General features: G+C 46.7%; 1 protein-coding gene across 6 annotated transcripts in view; it reads left to right on the top strand.

Annotated features, from left to right (window-relative positions):
* Positions 1–25,928, top strand: part of LOC139252375 (uncharacterized) — a 336,279-nt gene that overhangs the window by 29,952 nt on the left and 280,399 nt on the right. For 5 of the 6 annotated variants that reach the window (XM_070873361.1, XM_070873359.1, XM_070873358.1 and 2 more), the window contains exons 4-5: positions 8,594–8,644; positions 14,212–14,313. In XM_070873361.1, the coding sequence (XP_070729462.1) occupies positions 8,594–8,644; positions 14,212–14,313 (153 nt within the window). The remainder of the gene's footprint in view (positions 1–8,593; positions 8,645–14,211; positions 14,314–25,928) is intronic. The other variant, XM_070873357.1, reaches the window with a different exon arrangement.

Here is a 25,928-nt window from a genome sequence, read left to right as displayed (position 1 = left end):
TCGGCCATTTCCACATTTCCCATTATTAAATCCCCCTTCTCATCTTCTAAGGGACCAACATTTACTTTAGTCACTCTTTTCCGTTTTATATATCTGTAAAAGCTTTTACTATCCGTTTTTATGTTTTGCGCAAGTTTAACTTTGTAATCTATCTTTCCTTTCTTTATTGCTTTTTTAGTCATTCTTTGCTGTCATTTAAAATTTTCCCAATCTTCTATTTTCCCACTAACCTTGGCCACCTTATACGCATTGGTTTTTAATTTGATACTCTCCTTAATTTCCCTGGTTATCCACGGCTGGTTATCCCTTCTCTTACTGCCTTTCTTTTTCACTGGAATATATTTTTGTTGAGCACTATGAAAGAGCTCCTTAAAAGTCCTCCACTGTTCCTCAATTGTGCCACCATTTAGTCTGTGTTTCCAGTCTACTTTAGCCAACTCTGCCCTCATCCCACTGTAGTCCCCTTTGTTTAAGCATAGTATGCTCGTTTGAGACACTACTTCCTCACCCTCAACCTGTATTACAAATTCAACCATACTGTGATCACTCCTTCCGAGAGGATCTTTTACGAGGAGAACGTTTATTATTCCTGTCTCATTACACAGGACCAGATCTAAGATAGCTTGCTCCCTGTAGGTTCTGTTGCATACTATTCTAAGAAACAATCCCGTATGCATTCTATGAATTCCTCCTCCAGGCTACCCCGTGCGATTTGAGTTGACCAATCGATATTTCGATTAAAATCCCCCATGACTACTGCCATTCCTTTTTCACATGCCTCCATTATTCCCTTGATTATTGTCCGCCCCAGCGTGAAGTTATTATTTGGGGGCCTATAAACTACGCCCACCAGTGACTTTTTCCCCTTACTATCTCTAATCTCCACCCACAATGATTCAACATTTTGTTCATTAGAGCCAATATCGTCTCTCACAACTGCCCTGATATCACCCTTTATTAACAGAGCTACCCCACCTCCTTTCCCTTCTTGTCTATCTTTCCGAATCGTCGGATACCCCTATATGTTTAATTCCCAGTCTTGGCCACCCTGCAACCACGTTTCTTTAATGGCCACCAAATGCGGGAAGAATGTTCCCGATGTTGGGGAAGTCCAGAACCAGGGGACATAGTCTTAGGATAAGGGATAGGCCATTTAGGAATGAGATGAGGAGAAACTTCTTCACTCAGAGAGTTGTTAGCCTTTGGAATTCCCTGCCACAGTGAGTTGTTGATGCCAGTTCATTGGATATATTCAAGAGGGAGTTAGATATGGCTCTTACAGTTAAGGGAATCAAGGGGTATGGAGAGAAAGCAGGAAAGGGGTACTGAAGGAATGATCAGCCATGATCTTATTGAATGGCGGAGCAGGCTCGAAGGGCCGAATGGCCTACTCCTGCATCTAGTTTCTATGTTTCTAGATCCCTTGCAGTCAGAATCAGGTGAATTTATAATGGGGAATAAAGAAATGGCAGACCAGTTGAACAAATACTTTGATTCTGTCTTCACTAAGGAAGACACAAATAACCTTCCGGAAATACTAGGGGACCGAGGGTCTAGCGAGAAGGAGGAACTGAAGGAAATCCTTATTAGTCAGGAAATTGTGTTAGGGAAATTGATGGGATTGAAGGCCGATAAATCCCCAGGGCCTGATAGTCTGCATCCCAGAGTACTTAAGGAAGTGGCCCTAGAAATAGTGGATGCATTGGTGGTCATTTTCCAACATTCTATAGACTCTAGATCAGTTCCTATGGATTGGAGGGTAGCTAATGTAATCCCACTTTTTAAAAAAGGAGGGAAGAGAGAAAACAGGGAATAATAGACCGTTAGCCTGACATCAGTAGTGGGGAAAATGTTGGAATCAATTAATAAAGATGTAATAGCAGTGCATTTGGAAAGCATTGACCGGATCAGTCCAAGTCAGCATGGATTTATGAAAGGGAAATCATGCTTGACAAATCTTCTAGAATTTTTTGAGGATGTAACTAATAGAGTGGACAAGGGAGAACCAGTGGATGTGGTGTATTTGGACTTTCAAAAGGCTTTTGACATGGTCCCACACAAGAGATTAATGTGCAAAATTAAAGCACATGGTATTGGGGATAATGTGTTGATGTGGATAGAAAACTGGTTGGCAAAGAGTCGGAATGAATGGCTCCTTTTCTGAATGGCAGGCAGTGACTAGTGGGGTACTGCAAAGTTCAGTGCTGGGACCCCGGCTATTTACAATATACATTAATGATTTAGACGAAGGAATTGAATGTAATATCTCCAAGTTTGCAGATGACACTAAGCTGGGTGGCAGTGTGAGCTGTGAGGAGGATGCTAAAAGGCTGCAGGGTGACTTGGACAGGTTAGATGAGTGGGCAAATGCATGGCAGATGCAGTATAATGTAGATAAATGTGAGGTTATCCACTTTGGTGGCAAAAGCAAGAAGGCAGAATATTATCGGAATGGTGACAGATTAGGTAAAGGGGAGGTGCAACGAGACCTGGGTGTCATGCTATGTCAGTCATTGAAAGTTGGCATGCAGGTACAGCAGGTGGTGAAGAAGGCCAATGGCATGTTGGCTTTCATAGCGAGAGGATTTTGAGTATAGGAGCAGGGAGGTTCTACTGCAGTTGCACAGGGTCTTGATGAGGTCACACCTTGAATATTGTGTACAGTGTTGGTGTCCTAATCTGAGGAAGGATATTCTTGCTATTGAGGGAGTGCAGCGAAGGTTCACCAGACTGATTCCCGGGATGGCAGGACTGACATATGAAGAAAGACTGGATCGACTAGGCTTATGTTCACTTGAATTTAGAAGAATGAGAGGGGATCCCACAGAAACACATAACATTCTGACGGGACTGGACAGGTTAGATGCAGGAAGAATGTTCCCGATGTTGAGGAAGTCCAGAACCAGGGGTCACAATGTAAGAATAAGGGGAAAGCCATTTAGGACTGAGATGAGGAAAAACTTCTTCACTCAGAGAATTGTGAACCTGTGGAATTCTCTGCCACATAAAGTTGTTGAGGCCAGTTCATTATATATATTGAAAAGGGAGTTAGATGTGGCCCTTACGGCTAAAGGGATCAAGGGGTATGGAGAGAAAGCAGAAATGGGGTACTGAAGTTGCATGATCAGCCATGATCATATTGAATGGTGTTGCACGCTCGAAGGGCCAAATGGCCTACTCCTGCACCTATTTTCTATGTTTCTATGTTTCTATGAACACATTTCGGAAGCTGAATTAACCTAGTTCCATATGCCAACATGTCCTACTTTATTTTTCATGGAATACCTTAACTCTTAGCAAAATGTTTTATATCCTCCTTTGTCATTAATAATCCTGGATTCCTCTTAGTGCCCTTGCTCTCGCCTTACCTTTCCTTATATTTTCAATGTCCCTTATTGACTTCCTTACACAACAGGCAGATAAATTCCCTGGACTTAATGACTTAAGAAAAGTAGCGGCAGGGATTGTGGATGCATTGGTTGTAATTTACCAAAATTCCCTGGATTCTGGGGAGGTCCCAGCAGATTGGAAAACTGCAAATGTAATGCCCCTATTTAAAAAAGGAGGCAGACAAAAAGCAGGAAACGATAGACCAGTTAGCCTAACAGCTGTGGTTGGGAAAATGTTGGAGTCCATTATTAAAGAAGCAGTAGCAGGACATTTGGAAAAGCAAAATTCGGTCAGGCAGAGTCAGCATGGAATTATGAAGGGGAAGTCATGTTTGACAAATGTGCTGGAATTCTTTGAGAATGTAACGAACAGGGTGGATAAAGGGGAACCAGTGGATGTGTATTTGGACTTCCAGAAGGCATTTGACAAGGCGCCACATAAAACGTTACTGCACAAGATAAAAGTTCATTGGGTTGGGGGTAATATATTAGCATGGATAGAGGATTGGCTAACTAACAGAGAACAGAGAGTCAGGATAAATGGTTCATTCTCTGGTTGGCAACCAATAACTAGTGGGGTCACGCAGGGATCAGTGCTGGGACCCCAACTATTTGCAATCTATATTAACGACTTGGAAGAAGGGACTGAGTGTAATGTAGCCAAGTTTGCTGACGATATAAAGATCGGAGGAAAAGAAATGTGTGAGGTGGGACACAAAAAATCTGCAAAAGAACATAGACAGGCTAAGTGAGTGGGCAAGAATTTGGCAGATGGAGTATAATGTTGGAAAGTGTGAGGTCATGCACTTTGGCAGAAAAAAAAATCAAAGAGCAAGTTGTTATTTAAATGGAGAAAGATTGCAAAGTGCCGCAGTACAGCGGGACCTGGGGGTACTTGTGCATGAAACGCAACAGATTGGTGTGCAGGTACAGCAAGTGATCAGGAAGGCCAATGGTGTCTTGGCCTTTATTACAAAGGGGATGGAGTATAAAAACAGGGAAGTCATGCTCCAGCTATATAAGGTATTGGTGAGGCCACACCTGGAATACTGCGTGCAGTTTTGGTTTCCATATTTATGAAAGGATATACTTGCTGGAGGCAGTTCAGAGAAAGTTCACTCGGTTGATTCCGGGAATGAGGGGGTTGACTTATGAGGAAAGGTTGAGTAGGTTGGACCTTTACTCATTGGAATTCAGAAGAATGAGAGGTGATCTTATTCAAACGTGTAAGATTATGAGGAGGCTTGACAAGGTGGATGCAGAGAGGATGTTTCCACTGATGGGGGAGACTAGAACTAGAGGGCATGATCTTAGAATAAGGTGCCGCCCAATAAAAACAGAGATGAGGAGAAATTTCTTCTCTCAGAGGGTTATAAATCTGTGGAATTCGCTGCCTCAGAGAGCTGTGGAAGCTGAAACATTGAATAAATTTAAGACAGAAATAGATAGTTTCTCAAACAATAAAGGGATAAGGGATTATGGGGAGTGGGCGGGGAAGTGGAGCTGAGTCCATGATCAGATCGGCCATGATCTTATTGAATGGCGGAGCAGTCTCGAGGGCCGTATGGCCTACTTCTGTTCCTGCAGAGTTTGCAGAAACGAAGTGGAGCGCGTTATTTAACCCCAATTTCTTGCAAGAGGTGAGATTTCTGCGCCTGGCGCAAAGTCTCGAGCTTCGTGACTTACCACCCCCAAATGCTGGTACTCAATTTTCCCCCATAATATCTTCAAAACATAGTTCAATTCTTCCCACTTGGTCCAAGTTTAAACATATTTTGTTTGTTCAATTTTATTTAACTGAACTTGGGCCTCTTATTGTTCTAAAAGAACCCAATATATTGTGCCTGAGTCCATTTATTTTTAATTTCAAAGAGCAATATTGTTGGACTGAGAGATCTTGTCAATGTTAATTCCGAGCCTTTGAAGGGCAAAATTTTAAAAATCGTCACCGTGCTGTTACGTTTGATGTTTCCCGATGTCTGCAGATAAATTCTTAAAACTGCTGGATCTCTTGCTATGCCATCAACCTCCATTATGGTCCATGAAACCATGGTCACTCACCTTGACCACTCATGTGAGGTAATTAAACTTCTTGCGGCACCTGATCCTGGTCCTGGGGATAACACTCATCTCACTGAAGGCTTCAATTATCTCCTCCTGCAGCGTTCTGCTGTTCTGCCTGGAAAGCCTCCTGCCCCCCTGCAGACAGAGGAACTGACGGCATCTTTGAACTCCCAGGACCAAGGCCTCCAGTGCCGCATTGCAAAATCACTTTGCCCTCTTTCTTGGGCCATGGCTTTCTTCACAATGACAATGAGGTGCTTCTGCAGCAAAACACCTTCCCTTTATGTAGTGCAGAGAGCTTCGGCCAAACATTATTGGCCAGTAGACTGCACCTGATATTGACCCCCCTTTTTCAGTGCTGAGTCAGTCAGCAGCATGTTTAGTGCTGAGATCAGTGCTGCAAACATTATAATGAGCAGGCGGCAGGGGTTTTGTGTGACACCTGCACCACTTTGAACGGATGTGGACACATTGCACTTCATGCTCCCTGCGCCCGGTTTTGGGCCCTATCCAATTTCTAGGCCATATGATTCTGAGAGGGCTTGATAGGGTGCATGCTGCGAGGCTGTTTCCCCTGGCTGGAGAGTCTAGGACTAGGGAACATTGTCTCAGGATAATGGTTGACCATTTAGGTTTGAGATGAGGAGAAATTTCTTCACTCAGAGGCTTTGTGAATCTTTGGAATTCTCTACCACAGACGGCTGCGGATGCTCAGTTGTTGAGTATATTCATTGTGGAGGTTGATACATTTTTAGACTCTAAGGGAATCAAGAGATATGGGGACAAATGCAAAATGCTGCGAATGCTGGAATCTGAAAAAAACCTGAAACTGATGCAAATCTCAGCGGGTCAGGCAGCACCTGTGGAGAGAGAAACAGTTAATGTTTCAGGTCGAAGATCCTTCATCAGAACTGGCAGTAGTTCAAAATGTAACAGATTCTTAAGGAAGTGCTGGGACCTTGAACATAAGAACATAAGAAATAGGAGTAGGCCATTTGGTCCTTGAGCCTGCTCCGCCATTTAATAAGATCATGGCTGATATGATATTGGGCTCAGATCCAATTCCCTGCCCACTCCCCATAATCCTTCACACCATTATCGCTCAAAAATCTGTCCATCTCCACCTTAAATATATTCAATGAAAGGGGAGGGGCGTGGAAAGAACAAAAAGGAAGGCTTGTGATAGGGTGGAAGGCAGAAGAGATTTAAGGGATGATGGGCCGAATTGAGATGGTAATAGCACGTTACGAAACAGAAGATAGGGTGTGAATGGCGGAATAATTACCAGCTGCCATGGGAAGTAGAGAGAAATAAAATAAAAATAAAAAAGTGGAGGGAGTTTTTGTAAAAAAAAATGGGAGGAAAGGGAACAAAATGCGGGCAGAGATTATGGTCTGAAATTGTTGAAAACGTTGACCTCAGAAGGCTGTAAAGTACCTAAACAAAACATGAGATGTTGCTCCTTGAACTTGTGTTGAGCTTCATTGGAACAGTGTAGGAGGCCGACGGAGAGGTCAGAGTGGGAGTGGAACGCTCCGTCCTCGGGAACACCTCATCTTTTGTTTAGGCACTTTACAGACCTTCCCTTTTGTTCTTTCCCATGGCAGCTGGTAATTATTCTGCCATTCAGACCCTATCTTTTGTTTCCTAACTTGTGCTATTACCATCTCAATTCGGCTCATCATCCCTTTTGTCTCTCAAATCTCTTCTGAATTTCACCCTATCACAGACCTTCCCGTTTGTTCTTTACACCACCCTTGCCCCCCCCCTCCCCCTGCCCCCCCCACCCCCCCATCCCCCTTTCAGGCCCCAGCACTTCCTTAAGAATCTGTTACATGTTAAACTATTGCCAGTTCTGACGAAGGGTCATCGACTTGAAACGTTAACTCTGTTTTTCTCTTCACAGATGCTGCCTGACCCGCTGTGATTTCCAGCATTTTTTGTCTTTTTCAAGCGATATGGGGATCAGGCAGGAAAGTACAGTTGAGGTCGAGGAGCAGTCAAGATCTTATTGAATGGTGGAGCAAGCTCGAGGTGTCGTATGGCCTACTCTTGCTCCTATTTCTTATATCGAAGTTGGCGTGCTGCCTGCATTGCAATCAACGGACATAGGTTAATTGCACATCGCGATCCCCACGCCTGTTTTCAGGCCCATCCAATTTAACCCCCATAGACTTTTGAGAAAGTCAGCCCAGCTGGTTCGAGAATTGACTACTGAGGCAGGTCAAGAAATAGTTAGAAATGCATAATGAAATGTCTTAGACACTGTGCAATTTGGAAAAATATAGTTAAATGGGGAGAGAGTTGTGGTAGTGTGATAATTTAATGGAGGGGAGGGTCTGCTCACAATTTACTCTATATTGGCTGTGAAGACATTGTTGGTATTGGGTGTAACAAAAGCATAACCATGGGGGAGATCAGGTAGATAGATGCAAGTCATACCAAATGTTTTTACTGAGCGTTATACCCACCTCCCAAAGAATGATAACAATGGAATTATGTACCGCTCCTGCTCTGCGATACTTCCATGATCTGACTGTGCCAAAATATGAGGACTATTCAGCTGGAATCTGCTCTGATATCCTCCCAGCTCTTTATACGTGGATGCGTTTCCAGGCCATGGTGTATTTACTGTGAAAGTTTTAATTAAAATCTTAATGTAAAAGCAAAAATTGTGTGTAAATGTCTAAATATGGTCTGTATTGCAAATGCATTAGTGAGCTTTTTCATAGTTTCCATATTTTTTTCAGAAATTTTTCGCTATAGTGCTAGAAAGATTCAGCATGCACCCAAAATAAGACCACAGCTTGTGTCTCACTGAAAGGCTGGCAATTGAATCTCCTCTAAAGATTAGAGCTAATTTCTGGATTTGTAGTGAGGAGAGGCACTTCTAGGGATTTAATAGGATGGACAATCACGGCCTTAGGATTTTCCGATCAACACTCCCGATGAGTACCCCTCCTTGCCACGAATGCTCAATTAGGGAATTAATCTAAAGGTGATCTCTTAAATTTTAGAATATGTATTTATTTATTTTGAGTAGAAGTTTTATGTTTTACTGATTGTTACAAAGCTTCATCCAGTGGGCACAAATGATTTACTATTTTTTTGAGCGAGTAAAACTATTTTGCTTCACTCAGGACCTGACTAAAGCAAACTGCAGACAAGAAATGGCAAAGATTCCTCAAGTTGTAAGTACTCATTAAATTAAATTTTAATATGCTACAACTGTATTTTGCTCATTTGTTGGAGGTAAATTGTCATAAACAGCAGGGATTGATTTAGAAGAAAATTATACTGGAAATTAAAAGATATTGTATCTGCAAGGTTGTATCCATTATTTTCTAAATGACCTGAATTATAATCTATAGTTATAATGAACTGTGGTGTAAGTAACTGAATGGTTGCTGAATATTGTTCGTTTATCGCAACAGAATGTAAGTTTGGCACTTCAAATATTTCACGTTTGAATTTGATTTCTGATCAAAAGTTGGTTTGTCGCAAAGTAGGGAATTATGAGTAAAGTTGTAATTGTTCAGCACTGACCATAATTTTGGAAGTACTCAGAAACCCAGAATCATTGCCCATTATATATTGCTGATCACTTCTACAGATGCTTCAAATGAGCCTTCTTCACATTCCTATACTCTCTTCTAGCTACCGCCAATGTGGCCAAATTGAGTTAAACGAAACGGGTGTGAGTACATGTTCCTGACTTTCATGGCCATGTTCAAACATTTGTTCAAACAGTTAATGAATTAACCTGTGAATTTGTAGAAACATTGGGCCCAAGTTTCGAGCCGCGCCTAGAACGGCGCAGTCCCGACCTGGACACCCGTTTTTCGCGCCACAAAGTGCGCCTAAAAAAAACCCTCCAGATTCTCCACCTCCCTGCAGGTTCTCTGGCCCTCTGCGCAGCGCAGCAGGAGCTGTGGAGGACGGAGCCAGGTCCCTGCGCCGAAAACAGTGCCGGGACCTCTGCACATATGCGCAAGTGCAGTAGCTCCAGGCGCCGGAAACTGTGTGGGAGCGGCCCGAAGCACGCAACCCCTAGCCCTGGCCGAATGGCCTCACTGGGGCTGCGTGAATAAGGCTCCTCCCACGGCCAGCTCCTGCTTCCTCCTGACCCGACTCGACTCCCGCTTCCCGCCTCCAGACCGGACCCGACACCCGCGCTCTTCCCCCCCCTCCCCGGACCGGACCCGACACCCGCTGCTCTCCGCCGCCCCCGCCCGCCTCCGGACCGGACCCGACACCCGCTCTCCCCCTCCCCCCCCCACCCCCCCCGCCCCCCTCCGGACCGGACCCAACACCCGCTCTCCCCCTCCCCCCCCCGCCTCCGGACTGGACCTGACACCCGCTCTCCTCCCCGCCCCTGGACTGGATCCGACCTGACCTCCCTCCTCCCGACCTGACCTCCCTCTCCCTCCCTCCCTCCCCCCCGACCCGAACCTCCATCCCTCCCACCACCCCCCCGACCCGACCAAATGCCACCTACCTGCAAATCTGGTGCTGGGGACGGGCCCTGCCCGAAGTCTCGGGCCCGGCCCGTTCAGCCTCCCCCCCCCCCCCAATCTCCTTCCCCCCCACCCCCCCCCCAATCCCCTTCCCCCCCCCATCCCCCCCCAATCCCCTTCCCCCCCCATCCCCCCCCCAATCCCCTTCCCCCCCACCCCCCCCAATCTCCTTCCCCCCCACCCCCCCCAATCTCCTTCCCCCCCACCCCCCCCAATCTCCTTCCCCCCCACCCCCCCCAATCTCCTTCCCCCCCACCCCCCCAATCTCCTTCTCCCCCCCCAATCTCCTTCCCCCCCCCACCACCCCAATCTCCTTCCCCCCCACCACCCCAATCTCCTTCCCCCCCACCACCCCAATCTCCTTCCCCCCCACCACCCCAATCTCCTTCCCCCCCACCACCCCAATCCTCTTCCCCCCCACCACCCCAATCCTCTTCCCCCCCACCATCCCAATCTCCTTCCCCTCCCACCATCCCAATCTCCTTCCCCTCCCACCACCCCAATCTCCTTCCCCTCCCACCACCCCAATCTCCTTCCCCCGCACCACCCCAATCTCCTTCCCCCCCACCACCCCAATCTCCTTCCCCCGCACCACCCCAATCTCCTTCCCCCCCACCACCCCAATCTCCTTCCCCCCCCACCCCCCCAATCTCTTTTCCCCCCACCTCCCCAATCTCCTTCCCCCGCACCACCCCAATCTCCTTCCCCCGCACCACCCCAATCTCCTTCCCCCCCACCACCCCAATCTCCTTCCCCCCCCCACCACCCCAATCTCCTTACTCCCCCATCTCCTTTCTCCCCTTTATCCCCTTCTCCCCCCCCTTCTCCCCTTCCCTCCCCCTCCGCCCCCTTCCCTCCCTCTGCTCCCCCCCTCTCTCCCTCTACCCCCCTCCTCCCCCTCCCCTCGCTGTCAGAAACACAGACACTGACAGACAGAGAATGAGAGACAGTTAGACAGAGAGATAGAGACACTGACAGAGACACACTGATGGGGGCATCCCAGCACGCTGTTGGAGGGCTCCCGGTGCTGCAGTCGGTAAGTAGAAAATGTTTTATTTATTGATTTAAAAAAAAAATGATTTCTTATTAATTTTTTTTGATTGATTTATTGGTTGATTTATTGATGTATTTATCATTTATTATTGATGATGGCTCTTTATTTGTAAAACTGAAGTGTTTAATGTTTGTAAACTTCCCTTTAAACACCTCCCCCCACTATTCCCTACGCCTGATTTGTAACCAACGCCTGATTTTCTAAAGTGTGGACAAGGTTTTTTCGAGCGTACAAAAATCTTCACTTACTCCATTCTAAGTTAGTTTGGAGTAAGTTTTCACTCACGAAACTTTGAAATCAGGCGTAAGTGGCCGGACACGCCCCCTTTTGAAAAAAATTTTTTGTTCCAAAGTGAAACTGTTCTAACTGACTAGAACTGGAGCAAACTAAGGCCCCAAGTTTCCACACGCGGCAAAACAGGCGCCCCTCCGAGCTGGGCGCCCATTTTTCGCGTCGAAAACGCCGCCTGAAAAAAAACGCGCTATTCTCGAGCGCTTTGCAGCTCGATGTCAGCTTGGCGCGGTGCCCAGGGGGCGGAGCCTACCACTCGCGCCGATTTTGTAAGTAGGAGGGGGCGGGTACCATTTAAATGAGTTTTTTTCATGCCGGCAACCCTGCGCGTGCGCATTGGAGCGTTCGCGCACGCGCAGTGTGAAGGAAACATTGACACTTGGCCATTTTTGTAGTTCTTTGTAGCTGTTCAATTTTTAACATTTTTTAATAAAACCACATTGCCCTTCCATGATCAGCACTGAGGCTTCTTGCAGCAGTGAGAAGGCTGCAGGAAGCCTCAGAAGTTGAGGCAGCCGTTTCCCGACAGGCCCGACTGACGGCAGGGGGGCCTCCCCCCCCCCCCCCCCCCGCCTGCTGCCGTCGGGAACGGCTGCCTCCTCACTGCCTCCTCCCCACCCCCTGCCGTCGGGAACAGCTGCCTCCTCACTGCCTCCTCCCCACCCCCTGCCGTCGGGAACAGCTGCCTCCTCCCTGCCTCCCCCCCCTGCCGTCGGGAACGGCTGCCTCAACTTGTGAGGCTTCCTGCAGCCTTCTCCCTGCCTTAAGCACTTTCACACAGGTAGGAACATGGTTTATTTAATCTTTTCTTTGCTTATAAATTTTTATTCAGGTTGGAATTATTTGTATAATATTTGTATAAGTATAACGAAGGATTTATTGTAGAATGTAATGACTTCTCTTCCCCCACCCCCCCACCCCACCTCGTTCCAAATGTCTAATTTGTAACCTGCGCCTGATTTTTTAATCTGTAGACAAGGTTTTTTCAGGCCTACAAAAATCCTCACTTGCTCCATTCTAAGTTAGTTTGGAGTACGTTTTCACTGTGGAAACTTTCAAATCAGGCGTCAGTGGCTGGACACGCCCCCTTTTGAAAAAAAATTCTGTTCCAAAGTGAAACTGTTCTACATGACTAGAACTGCAGAAAACTTAAATGTGGAGAATTGCGATTTCTAAGATACTCCGTTCTACACCAGTTGCTCCTAAAGATCAGGAGCAAATCATGTGGAAACTTGGGGCCATTATTCTGTCTCCTCTGTTACCATATAATCAGTACTATCTATGGTGACTGATGTATTGAAGACCATTACGTTGATAATTAGAAATTGGAAATTAGTCTTTCAGACTCGAGCTCTGGGGAGGAGAAGAATTATTTCCTTGCTATCCCTGAGCCCCCTTTGGCCAGTCACCACAGGTTCAATATCTGTAGCCCAGCATGAGTATCTAGGTTCCTTAGACCCAAGCCAAGTCGTTGAGTGTCTGTTGATGGTCTTTCAAAAGTTAGAATTTTGAGGGGTGGAGATTTCTAGGATGTAGACCTTCACTTACTTGTAACGATTACTGTAGACAGCCTATACCATGCTCAATGACGCAGCTCTGAGCACTTGTATACATTTGTAGAAGTTCATTTTGCAGCTATCAGGTACTTTTAAAATTCAACAAAGTTCCAGTTCATTGCAAAAACTTAATTTCCTGGTCAAGAAACTTAAGCAATGGGACTTATGGATTGATCGGAGCTTGCAGGAAATTTCCTGACTTCATACTACTAGTGGGAAATCTCACCCAGCTGAACAATTTGGTCAGAAAATGAGGTACAAGCCTGATTTTCTGATATGCATACCTGGCAGACAAGGCTTCCCGTTAATAATGCAAAGTTTGAAAATTAATCCCCTTTGTGTGAGAAATGTTTTAAGATATACCATGGGCACGGTTCTCATACCATTCAATATAAAGTGCAAGAAAGAGAGATGAGAATACAGCCTAAGTCAAGAAAAATGGTCAAAGGGATTTAGGGTTCCAGGTACATTCATTAAAAACTAGATTGTAGTTGCAATTGGGACACTGGGCTTCATCGTATGAGTTAAGAGTGCTAAAGGAAGGGAAGTATGCTTGCAGATATAGTTTGCAGTGTTGCATTCAGTTTTGGACGCTTCACCTTGGAAAGGATATTGACCTTGGGATCTGGTGATGGTTCTTCGGGTTGACAATTGAGATGAATTGGAAAAATAATTAAAGGGGAAAATTTGAGGGCTATGAGGGAAGAGCAGGGGAGTGGGCCTAATTGTATAGCTCCTCATAGAGCCGGTACAGGCACGATGGACCAAATGTCCTCCTTCTGTGTTGTATCATTCTATGATTTAATGCAGAATTAATTGAGCTATTTAATATACAAATAAATGCTTGACACCTAGGGGTACTAAGGGATATGGAGAAAGGACAAGGAATTGGGGTTAAAAAGATGAAAAGCTGCCATGACTAATAAATATTCAATGGGGCGAAGGTCTATTCATCGTTCCCAACTTCCAACATTACTATTTTAAAAAAGGACTTGATCCAAGTATTAATGATAGATGGAAAGATGAAGAAATAGGGATCATATAATACTGTAACATATTCTGTGTTACTGCTCTAGTACATGTTAAACTGATGTTTGAATGTATAATAGGGCTCTCTCCATAATCAGATATTCTATGTGAGGACCGGTGGTCACAAGGAATCCTGGTCAGGAAATTTTCGGAGCTCAACTCCTGATTTCCACCCATTAATTTAAATGAATGGACACTCAGGCTGCAGGCTCATGATTTCCCAACCAACGCTCCCTACAAACATTGCAACTCGAAGGGAGCACCCAGTTGATGAATCAGCCATAATATGTTCTCCTCCTATGTTTTCAAAGCTGAGAGAAGATCTTGAGAAACTAAAAGAAAATGAAAAAGAAGAAGTCTTTCAGAAAATGATTGCAAATTGCAAGCGGACATCATCATCATCTGATTTGAAGGTAAGTGCTTCATGACTGCCCATTTTCTGTATTCATAATATCGACTAAATTGCAAATCATTTGCAATAGCAAAATAAAGCATTCTGGCTGGCTATAATTTATACATAAAGCCGTAAAATTAAGTAGTGTGAATACTAGAGTATGAATACATTAAATATTTGTACACTAATAGTCACTGTGTGCAGTTCTGGTCATCACATTACAGGAAAGATGTGATTGCACTGGAAAGGGTGCAGAGGAGATTTACCAGAGTGTTGACTGGACTAGTGAATTTTAGATATGAGGAAAGATTTGAGATGTTGGGCCTGTTTTCTTTGGAACAGAGGAGGCTGATGGGAGACCTGATGGAGGTGTATAAAATTATGAGGGGTCTGGATAGAGTGGATAGGAAGGACCTGTGTCCCTTGGCAGAGGGGTCAACAACCAGGGGGCATAGATTTAAAGTCATTGGGGGGAGGTTTAGAAGAGATAGGAGAGGAAATTTCTTCACCCAGAGAGTGGTGCGGATCTGGAACTCACTGCCTGAAAGGGTGGTAGAGGCAGAAAGCTTCACCACATTTAAAAAATACCTGGATATGCACTCAAAGTGCCGTAACCTACAAGGCTGGAAAGCGGGATTAGGCTGGATAGCACTTGGTCGGCCGGCGCGGATGCGATGGGCCGAAATGGCCTCCTTCCGTGCTGTAAATTTCTATGTTTCTGTGGGCCCGAGTTTGGTGAATGTACCACTGGCTGCCACCGAGTTTTCTTGGCGGTCTTCCTGTTTTTTCAACACTCTCCCCTCTGACCGAGTTGGTCAGGTCCTCATGCCAGCAGGGAGAGAAGTCCGCTGGGGAGCATCCGTTGGCGTGCGGCGCCGCCAAAAGTCCTCTTGCCCACTCCCTCCCGAGATTGGTCTGGGCGGTCTTCCACTCCAGCAGCAGAGACCGCCACGTGGAGGCAGGTCTTACCTGAATGGTAAGTATGAAGACCTGCAAGAAAAGGTTAGTGAAATGGTTTTCTTCATTTCTTTTGCAACGATTTTGTTGAATGGGGTCCTCTGAAGGATTTGTAATAGTTCCTTTTTAATTTGTTGAACATTTTTTTTTCAGCTCCCCCCCCCCCCCCCCCCCCCCGCCCCCCCTCCCTGGGCCCGACTCTATCCTCGGCGTTGCTTTGCCGAGGATCGCATTTGCCACCCAGATTCGGTGTATAATGCCCGTTTTTACGGCTTGGCGTTTTTTTTTCTATCAAACTTCTGCCCAAAGTTCCATCAGGATCATGGTGATCCTTTCGACGGTACATGGGTGGACCAAACTTGGGCCCTATGATTCTATGAATCCAGCCTGCCCAGCCAGTGGGTCAACATGAAGAAGGAGAGGAAAATGAAGAAGAAACATTGTTACTCAATTTCACACTTCTAGTCACCAGCTCAGATACTGTGGGGCCGAAATTTCCCCTCGCCCAAAACCGGGCGCATGCACCGCATTTGAGTGTCTGGTACTGCTGATATGGATGGGGTGGCATTAAGATAGAGATTCGGCTTATTTGGGCCAGAAATGGAGTGGAATGGTAATGCCTGGTGGTAAGGGCTGCTTTTAGCGGTGTGGCTGCGGAGTGGCGTTTGTACCGCAAAATTCCCCTCCTATCCATTTAATGCTAATGATCATGCTAACGATGCAGCTGCTCCCTGGCCTTAAAGGACAGGCTTTGCAGCTGTGTCTTGAGTTCATTTTGACCCGCATCCGAGGAGATGGCTGCAAGGGGAGATTTGAGCAGGGGGAGGCGCTTCAGTGACGCAGAACTCGAGACTCTAATCGAAGCTGTGGAGGGAAGGAGGTGGCTATTCTTCCCTGAAAGTGGTGGGAGACCAACTCGAGGTGTCTTCACTGAAGCCTGGAGGGAGATAACGGAGGAGGTTTCGGGGACGTTCATTACCAGCAGACCCCCAGCCAATGCAGGAAAAGGCTAACCGACCTTATTCAGTTGATGAAAGTGAGTACATGTTCCCCTAACTCCTCACATTACATCTGCCGCACTCTCCTTCACCTTAACTTGTTTCTCACCAACACTACTTAGTAGCTGAAGTGCCTGTTGATTGCTAGGCCTGTATGTGTACACACTCACAATGGAGGATGCCATACATCTGAGATTCACAGCTGCATTTAATGGACCCACACTTGCACTCATTGCCAAGGCCTCGGGAAACTGAGACTTACCAATCCTTCATTGCTTTCAAGGCCAAGGTGGCACAAAACCACGCGACCAATAAGACACTGGGGGGCGAATCCCAAAATGTGCTGCTCACAGATTTTGAGCAGAGGGTGCAGCGGCTAGTGGGCGCACACATTGGTCTCCCTGTGGCTGCTGGTTGCTCCGATGGCGCTCGGGGCTGCGTGGGTTAGTGACTGTAATGCCATCTCTCCCTCACAGTGCAATGGCCTACTTGACTGTTGCTTATACTTCTGTGAAAGCTGCTTGCTGCATGATGCAATGCAGCTCCTCACCCTCATGGCGCCCCTTCTCCCTTTTATGCTTGCAGATGATAACCCCAGTGTCATCATGAGCGATACAGACACCCTTGACTCAACTGGCAGCCACAGTGAGGAGGAGACACTTGACACCCTCGATGATCTTGGCAGCGTGTCGGATGAGGGAGATGGAGAGGGGGAGAGCTCTGCCAGCAACAGTGCATCTCTGCTTCCTACAGTCCCACGCACCAGCTCAGATACTGGGAGTCCGCGATCGGGTAACATAGATTTAGCAGAGGGGTCTGCACTGGATGAAGCACCGGGACCTTGTGGGCTACAACATCTTGAAGGGCCAAGAAACATAGAAACATAGAAAATAGGTGCAGGAGTAGGCCATTTGGCCTTTCGAGCCTGCACCACAATTCAATATGATCATTGCTGATCATGTACTTCAGTACCCCATTCCTGCTTTCCATATCCCTTGATCCCTTTAGTAGTAAGAGCCACATCTAACTCCCTTTTGAATATATCCAATGAACTGGCATCAACAACTTTCTGTGGTAGAGAATTCCACAGGTTAACAATTCTCTGAGTGAAGAAGTTACTCCTCATCTCGGTCCTAAATGGCTTATCCCTTATCCTTAGACTGTGACCTCTGGTTCTGGACTTCCCCAACATGGTGAACATTCTTCCTGCATCTAGAATTTTATATGTTTCTATGAGATCCCCTCTCATTATTCTAAATTCCTTTGAATATAAGCCTAGTCGATCCAGTCATTCTTCATATGTCAGTCCTGTCATTCCGGGAATCAGTCTGGTGAACCTTTGCTGCACTCCCTCAATAGCAAGAATGTCCTTCCTCAGATTAGGAGACCAAAACTGTACACAAAATTCAAGGTATGGCCTCACCAAGGCCCTGTAAAAACTGTAGTAAGACCTCCCTGCTGCTATACTCAAATCCTCTCGCTATGAAGGCCAACATGCCATTTGCCTTCTTCACTGCCTGCTGTACCTGTATGCCAACTTTCAATGACTGATGCACCATGACACCCAGGTCTCGTTGCACCTCCCCTTTTACTAATCTGCTACCATTCAGATAATAACCTGCCTTCCTGTTTTTACCACCAAAGTAGATAACCTCACATTTATCTATATTATACCGCACCTGCCATGTATTTGCCCACTCACCTAACCTGTCCAAGTCAACCTGCAGCCTCTTAGCATCCTCCTCACAGCTCACACTGCCACCCAGCTTAGTGTCATCTGCAAACTTGGAGATATTACATTCAATTCCTTCATCTAAATCATTAATGTATATTATAAATAGCTGGGGTCCCAGCACTGAATCTTGCGGTACCCCACTAGTCACTGCCTGCCATTCTGAAAAGGACTCGTTTATTCCGACTGTTTGCTTCCTGTCTGCCAACCAGTTCTTTATCCACGTCAGTACATTACCCCTAATACCATGTGCTTTAATTTTGCACACTAATCTCTTGTGTGGGACCTTGTCAAAAGCCTTTTGAAAGTCTAAATATACGTCATCCACTGGTTCTCCCTTGTCCACTCTACTAGTTACTTCCTCAAAAAATTCTAGAAGATTTGTCAAGCATGATTTCCCTTTCATAAATCCATGCTGACTTGGACCAATCCTGTCACTGCTTTCCAAATGCACTGCTATTTCATCTTTAATAATTCATTCCAACATTTTCCCCACCACCGATGTCAGACTGACCGGCCTATGACAGCCTCGGGTGCCATCTCTCCGGGGAGGCGAGTGCGCTGCTGAGTCCTGATGACGAGGGCTCAGACGAGCCGATCGATGTTGGGGCTTATGAACAAAGGGTGGGGGCCATGCATTCCAAGCTCTTGGCAGCAATGCAAGGGGTGCCCGAGAGGCTGTTGCAAATGGTGAGGAGCATGGAGGAGTGCGCCTCCTGCATTGTGGACAGCTCTGCGCACACCATTGGGACCATCATTGCCAGTGTGTAGATGATGGCGGAATCCCAGAGTGACCGTGCGGATCCAGCTGTGATGATGCATCTCTTGACCGAGGTGACAGCTGCCATTGCAGCACAGGTGCGAGGGAATGAGCATGGCTGTGCTTCTTTGGACAGGATGGCTGCTGCTCTGGAAGCTCAGAATGCTCTCATGCACTCTGGGCAACAGGGCACGGAGCATCTTAGTGCTGTCGTCTCTGATGGCTTCCAGAGTGTGGCTGCTCTCATGCAGTCTCACTGCTGCCATTGCGGCTGGGTCCACCACGGTTTGATAGGGGACCTAATGGTGCCACCACACCCCGCCGACCTGAGCTCCAGCAGCTTGATGGGGTAGGTGGGGGCTGCTGCCCTGGGGGAGGCGCTGGCTCCTCGGACCAGGATACTGATATGGGCTTTCTGGTTCATAGCAGTACTGAGCCGTGACCTGCCACTCCGCAATTGCTGCCATCCATGGAATCGCTCAGTCACTTCCGACTGAAGACACAGTCTTCAGCCGCCCTTCCAAGGCCAGAGCTGGTCGAGGGCATCCGAGAAGGACATGTGTAGCTTCCTCTACAGACACATAGCAGCCTTCCCAAAGCCATGAGGCAGCCACAGTGGAGACTCTGCAGTGTAGTGTAAGGATAGGTCTGCTTAAGAGCAGTTATAGGGAGTTGCATAAGGGTAGTAATTAATTATGGAAACCCATTTTTTGAGTTCTAATAAATCTTTATTTAGTTTTTGGAATTTGTGGTCTCTCATTTTACTGTGCGGGAATGATATGTGAGAAGGCTCACAGGTTGGCCCATGGACATGGCCAGATGAGGTGGCATTGTGCTTCGCTTGCAGGCTCACGATGGCGACGCCACCTACTGCCTGGCTGCCCACCTGCATCCTGGTCCTCCTCCTCCACAGGTGCAACTGCTTCCTCGTCTTCCGATGGCTGCGCCCTCATAATGGCCAGGTTGTGGAGCATGCAGCAGATCACCACGAATATGGAGACATGCTCAGGCGAGTACTGCAGCACCCCACCCCCCCCCCCCCCCCCCCCCGAGCAGTCCAGGCAATGGAACCTCTGCTTGAGAATGCCAATAGAGTGTTCGATGATTGTCAGACTCTCAGTGTACATGAGCTGCCCATCAGTTCTCGGGTTGTGCAGAGGAGTCATGAGCCAAGTGCTCAGTACGTAGCCCTTGTCACCGAGGAGCCAGCCGCAATCTTCATTGGGACCAGTGAAGAGGCGTGGCACACTGCTCTGGTGCAGTATGAAAGAGTCACGGCTGCTGCCAGGAAACGGGCCATCCACTTGCAGAATCTTGCGGTTGTGGTCGCAAACGAGTTGAACATTGAGGGAGAGGAAGCCCTTGCGGTTTCTGAATTGTGTGAGAGTTTGTTGGGGTGCCCTGAGAGCGACATTGTTGCAATCAATGATCCCCTGGACCCTGGGGAAGCCCACAATGTGCAGAAATGCAGTCTGCTGTGCCAATTGCTTGTCCCTGGTCATAGGGAAGGAGATGTAGTCAGCCCCCCTCCTATACAGAGCATCTGTGACTTCCCGTATCACTGTGAAGGCTTCAAACTGCGAGATGTTGCACATGTCCGCTGTGTCAGCTTGGAAGGATGCAGTCGCATAAAAGTTGAGGGCGATAGTCGCCTTGGATGCCACACTCAGGGCTGTCCTCACCCATGTTTGGGTCTCCAATTCTGCCTGCAGGAGATTACAGAGCTCAGTCACGACGTCCTTCTGGAAACTCAGTTTGTGTAGGCACTGATCATCATTCATATCAGTGTATGAGAATTTCTGGCTGAAGACCCTTTCTCGATATGGCCTGTCGCCCCCACACCTGTGTGGCCATCTTGCTCTGTGAGGTGACTCATTGGCTTCTCCCTGCTGCTCTGCTGGCTCCTCCACCTCTGCAGGCTGCTGCTGCCCAGCATCTATCTCCGCTGCAGGCTGCCTCCTGGCCTGCTGGCTCAGTATCTGGTGTGGGGGGTCCGTGTACCTCGCTCTCCTGCTGAGGGGACACCCTTGCTGAGGGCCTTCCTGTGGCAGCTCTCTGGCCTCCCCTCTGTGGCCATCTCCCTGGCCCTCTCCGTGCTGGGCTGCAGTGATACCTGTGAACCTTGCCCGCCTGCCTCTGCAGCCGTTGCCCCCAGCGCCGCCTTCTCCTCTGTGCCTCTGCAGCATGCACAATGTGCAGGAAGCGTTGGCCTGTCAGCACTGCCTCCATTTCAAATCTCTCCACAAGCCCAGCCTCCTCGAAGTAGCCTCCATGTTCTGCATGTGGAAGGCGCCTCCAGCACTCGCAAAGCAGTATCCTTGCACTGCTAGTGAAAGAAAGCGAAAAAGTCGGCGACACAAAATCGACTGAAAGCAACATACCTTTAAGGCACTCTGGCGGCGTGCATCAGAAACTATGCACCACCCGAAAAACCAACTCTTGGCACCGCCCAGCGGTGGGATGCCTCAGTGGTGGGAAAATTATTGGAAAAAATCCTGAAAGATAGGATAAATCTACATTTGGAAAGTCAAGGATTAATTGGGGACAGTCAGCACAGATTTGTTCAGGGAAGATCGTGTTTGACTAACCTGATTGAATTTTTTGAGGAGGTAACCAAGAGGGTCGATGAGGGTAGTGCGTACGATGTAGTGTATATGGACTTTAGCAAGGCTTTTGATAAGGACCCACATGGTAGACTGGTCATGAAGGTTAAAGCCCATGGGATCCAGGGCAAAGTGGCATGTTGGATCCAAAATTGGCTTGGAGGTAGGAAGCAAAGGGCAATGATTGATAGATGCTTTTGTGACTGGAAGGATGTTTCCAGTGGGGTTCCGCAGGGCTCAGTACTGGGTCCGTTGCTTTTTGTGGTATATATAAACAATTTAGATTTAATATAGGGAGTATGATTAAGAAGTTCGCAGATGACACTAAAATTGGCTGTGTGGTTGATAATGATAAAGTCATGGGCTGCAGGAGGATATCAATGTGCTGGTCAGGTGGGCAGAGCAGTGGCAAATGGCATTTAATTCAGAGAAGTGTGATGTGTGAGCCCACTTTGGGAAGGATAATAAGGAAACGGTATATACAATAAGCAGCAGGCCATTTAATAGTGTAGATTAACAAAGGGACCTTGGAGTGCTTGTCCACAGGTCCCTGAAAGTAGCAGGCCAGTTGGATAAGGTGGTCAAGAAGACATACGGAATGCTTGCCTTTATTGGCCGAGGCATAGAATATAAGAGCAGGAAGGTTATGCTTAAATTGTATAATACTTTGGTTAGGGCACAGCTGGAGTGCTGCGTGCATGTTGCCGTATTAGAGGAACGACGTGATTATACTAGAGAGGGTGCAGAGGAGATTTACTAGGATGCTGCCTGGAATGAAGAATCTTAGTTATGAGGACAGATTGGATAGGCTGGGTTTGTTCTCATTGGGACAGAGGAGGTTGAGAGGAGACCTCATTGAGGTGTACAAAATATTGAGGGGCCTGGACATAGTGGATAGCAAGGGCCTATTTCCATTGGTGGAGGGGTCTATTATGAGGGGGCATAGTTTTAAGGTGGTTGGTGGAAGGTTTACAGGGGATTTGAGGGGGGGGCTCTTTTACACAGAGTGTTGTGGGGATCTGGAACTCGCTGCCTGGAAGAGTGGTGGATGCAGAAACACTCACCACTCCCATAAGGGGAGTATTTTCTAGTTGGGGAAGATTTAAACTAGTAGGACAGGGGGATGGGAACCTACACAGGGAGACAGGGGGAAGTAAAATGGGGTCAGAAGCAAAAGGTATAAAGGAGAAAAATAGAAGTGGAAGGCAGAAAAATCAAAGGCAAAAATCAAAAAGGGCCACATTACAACATAATTCTAAAAGGACAAAGAGTGTTAAAAAAACAAGCCTGAAGGCTCTGTGTCTCAATGTGAGGAGCATTCGTAATAAGTTGGATGAATTAACTGCGCAGATAGCTGTTAACGGATATGATGTAATTAGGATTTCGGAGACATGGCTCCAGAGTGACCAAGGCTGGGAACTCAACATCCAAGGGTATTCAATATTCAGGAAAGATAGACTGAAAGGAAAAAAAGGTGGGGTAGCGTTGCTGGTTAAAGAGGAGATTAACGCAATAGTAAGGAAGGACATTAGCGTGGCTGAGGTGGAATCTGTATGGGTAGAGCTGCGGAGCACCAAAAGGCAGAAAATGCTCATGGGAGTTGTGTACAGACCACCAAACAATAGTAGGGAGGTTGGGGACAGCATCAAACAAGAAATTAGGAATGCATGCAATAAAGGTACAGCAGTTATCATGGGTGAGATTGGGCTAAACAAACTGGTAGCAATACGGTGGAGGAGGATTTCCTGCAGTGTATACGGCATAGTTTTCTAGACCAATATGTCGAGGAACCAACTCGAGAGCTGGCCATTCTAGACTGGGTGTTGTGTAATGAGAGAGGATTAATTAGCAATCTTGTTGTGCGAGACCCATTGGGGAAGAGTGACCATAATATGGTAGAATTCTTCATTAAGATGGCGAGTGATACAGTTAATTCAGAGTCTCGAGTCCTGAACTTAAATATAGGTAACTTCGACGGTATGGGGCGTGAATTGGCTAGAATAGACTGGTGAATGATACTTAAAGGGTTGACGGTAGTTGATAAGCAATGGCAGACATTTAAAGATCACTTGGATGAACTTTAACAATTGTACATCCCTGTCTGGCGTAAAAATAAAAAGGGGAAGGTGGCTCAACTGTGGCTAACATAGGAAATTAGGGATAGTGTTAAATCCAAGGAAGAGGCATATAAATTGGCCCAAAAAAACAGCAAACCTGAGAACTGAGAGAAATTTAGAATTCAGCAGAGCAGGACAAATGGTTTAATTAGGAGGGGGATATTAGAATATGAGAGTAAGCTTGCAGGGAACATAAAAACTGACTGCAAAAGCTTTTACAGATACGTGAAAAGAAAAAGATTAGTGAAGACAAATGTGGGTCCCTTGCAGTCAGAATCAGTCGAATTTATAATGGGGAACAAAGAAGTGGCAGACCAATTGAACTAATATTGGTACTGTCTTCACCAAGGAAGAAACAAATAACCTTCTGGAAATACTAGGGGACCGAGGATCTAACGAGAAGAATTCACTCTCGCGTTGATTCACTCACGGATTGATTCACTCTCTCATTCATTCACTCTCGGATTGACTCACTTTCGGATTGATTCAGTCTCACATTAATTCACTCCAACATTGACTCGCTCTCGGATTGACTCGCTCTCGGATTGACTCGCTCTCGCATTGACTCGCTCTCGCATTGACTCGCTCTCGCATTGACTCGCTCTCGCATTGACTCGCTCTCGCATTGACTCGCTCTCGCATTGAATCGCTCTAGCATTGATTCGCTCTCGCATTGATTCGCTCTAGCATTGATTCGCTCTCGCATTGATTCGCTCTCGCATTGATTCGCTCTCGCATTGACTCGCTCTCGGATTGATTCGCTCTCGCATTGAGTCACTCTCGCATTGAGTCACTCTCGCATTGAGTCACTCGCATTGAGTCACTCTCGCATTGAGTCACTCTCGCATTGAGTCACTCTCGCATTGAGTCACTCTCGGTTTCATTCGCTCTCGCATTGATTCGCTCTCGCATTGATTCGCTCTCGGATGGATTCGCTCTCGCATTGATTCCCTCTCGGATGGATTCCCTCTCGGATGGATTCCCTCTCGGATGGATTCCCTCTCGGATTGATTCCCTCTCGGATTGATTCCCTCTCGGTTTGATTCACTCTCGGATTGATTCACTCTCGGATTGATTCACTCTCGGATTGAGTCACTCTCGCATTGATTCACTCTCTGATTGATTCACTCTCGCATTCATTTACACTCAAATTGAATCACTCGGATTGCTTCACTCTGGGATTGCTTCACTCTGGGATTGATTCGCTCTCGCATTGATTCGCTCTCCCATTGATTCGCTCTCGCATTGATTCGCTCTCGCATTGATTCGCTCTCGGATTGATTCGCTCTCGGATTGATTCGCTCTCGGATTGATTCGCTCTCCCATTGATTCGCTCTCCCATTGATTCGCTCTCCTATTGAGTCACGCTCAGATTGAGTCACGCTCAGATTGATTTGCTCTCAGAATTGAGGGATCTAGGAAAGAGATCAAAATGTAGGACATCTAAGGTACTAATCTCCAGGTTACTCCCAGTGCCATGTGATAGTGAGTACAGGAATAGGTGCATGGAGCAGATGAATGACTGGCTGCAGAGATGGTGCAGGAGGGAGCGCTTTATATTCCTGAGGCATTGGCGCCATTTCTGGTGGAGATGGGACCTGTACAAGCCGGACGGTTTGCATCCCAACAGAGCCAGGACCAATATCCTCGCGTGCGAGTTTGCTCGTGCTGTTGAGGAGGGTTTAAACTAGCTGCGAATAGATTCAGAAGGGAGAGAAGCAAAGCTGGAAATAGAAGGCAGAAAAGCATATTTGGAAGGCAGAGGAATCAAAGGCTAAAAATTATACAACAAAGGAGTTTGGAAGTGCTAAATTATATATACTGCAATGCAAGAGTCTGGGGAATAAAGCAGATGAGCTGCAGGCACAGATAGATACTTGGGAGTATGACAATATAGCTATTATTGAGACATGGCTGAAAGAAGGGCAGGAATGGCAGCTCAACATTCCTGGTTACAAGGGTTTTCAGACGAGATAGAGAGGGGCTCGCAGTATTGATTAAAGAAACAATTACAGCTGTAAGGATGGATGATATGTTAGAAAGATCATCAAATAAGGTCATATGGATTGAACTGAAAAACAAAAATGTGGTGATCACACTGCTGGAAGTGTGCTATGCACTCCCAAACAGTCAGAGGGAGATAGAGGAACATATATGTCGTCAAATTTGTCAGAAGTGCAAAAACTTTAGGGCACCAAAAGTAGGGGATACCAACTATCCTATTATTAACAGGGATTGAATTAGTGTGAAGGGTATGGAGGGTGCAGAATACCTAAAATTGCATTCAGGAGAACTTTTTAGCTAGTACTTTTTAGCAAACCCAACAAGGGAGGGGGCGGTTCTGGATTTAGTTTTAGGGAATGAAGCTGGGCAGGTGGAAGGGGTATCAGTGGGAGAGCATTTTGGTGCGAGTGATCATAATTCAGTTAGATTTAGGGTAGCTATGGAAAAGAACAAAGATAGACCA

Source organism: Pristiophorus japonicus, unplaced genomic scaffold (genome assembly GCF_044704955.1).
Source record: "Pristiophorus japonicus isolate sPriJap1 unplaced genomic scaffold, sPriJap1.hap1 HAP1_SCAFFOLD_461, whole genome shotgun sequence".
Taxonomy (NCBI): Eukaryota; Metazoa; Chordata; class Chondrichthyes; family Pristiophoridae; genus Pristiophorus; species Pristiophorus japonicus.
This window is presented reverse-complemented; position numbering and strand designations above follow the sequence as displayed.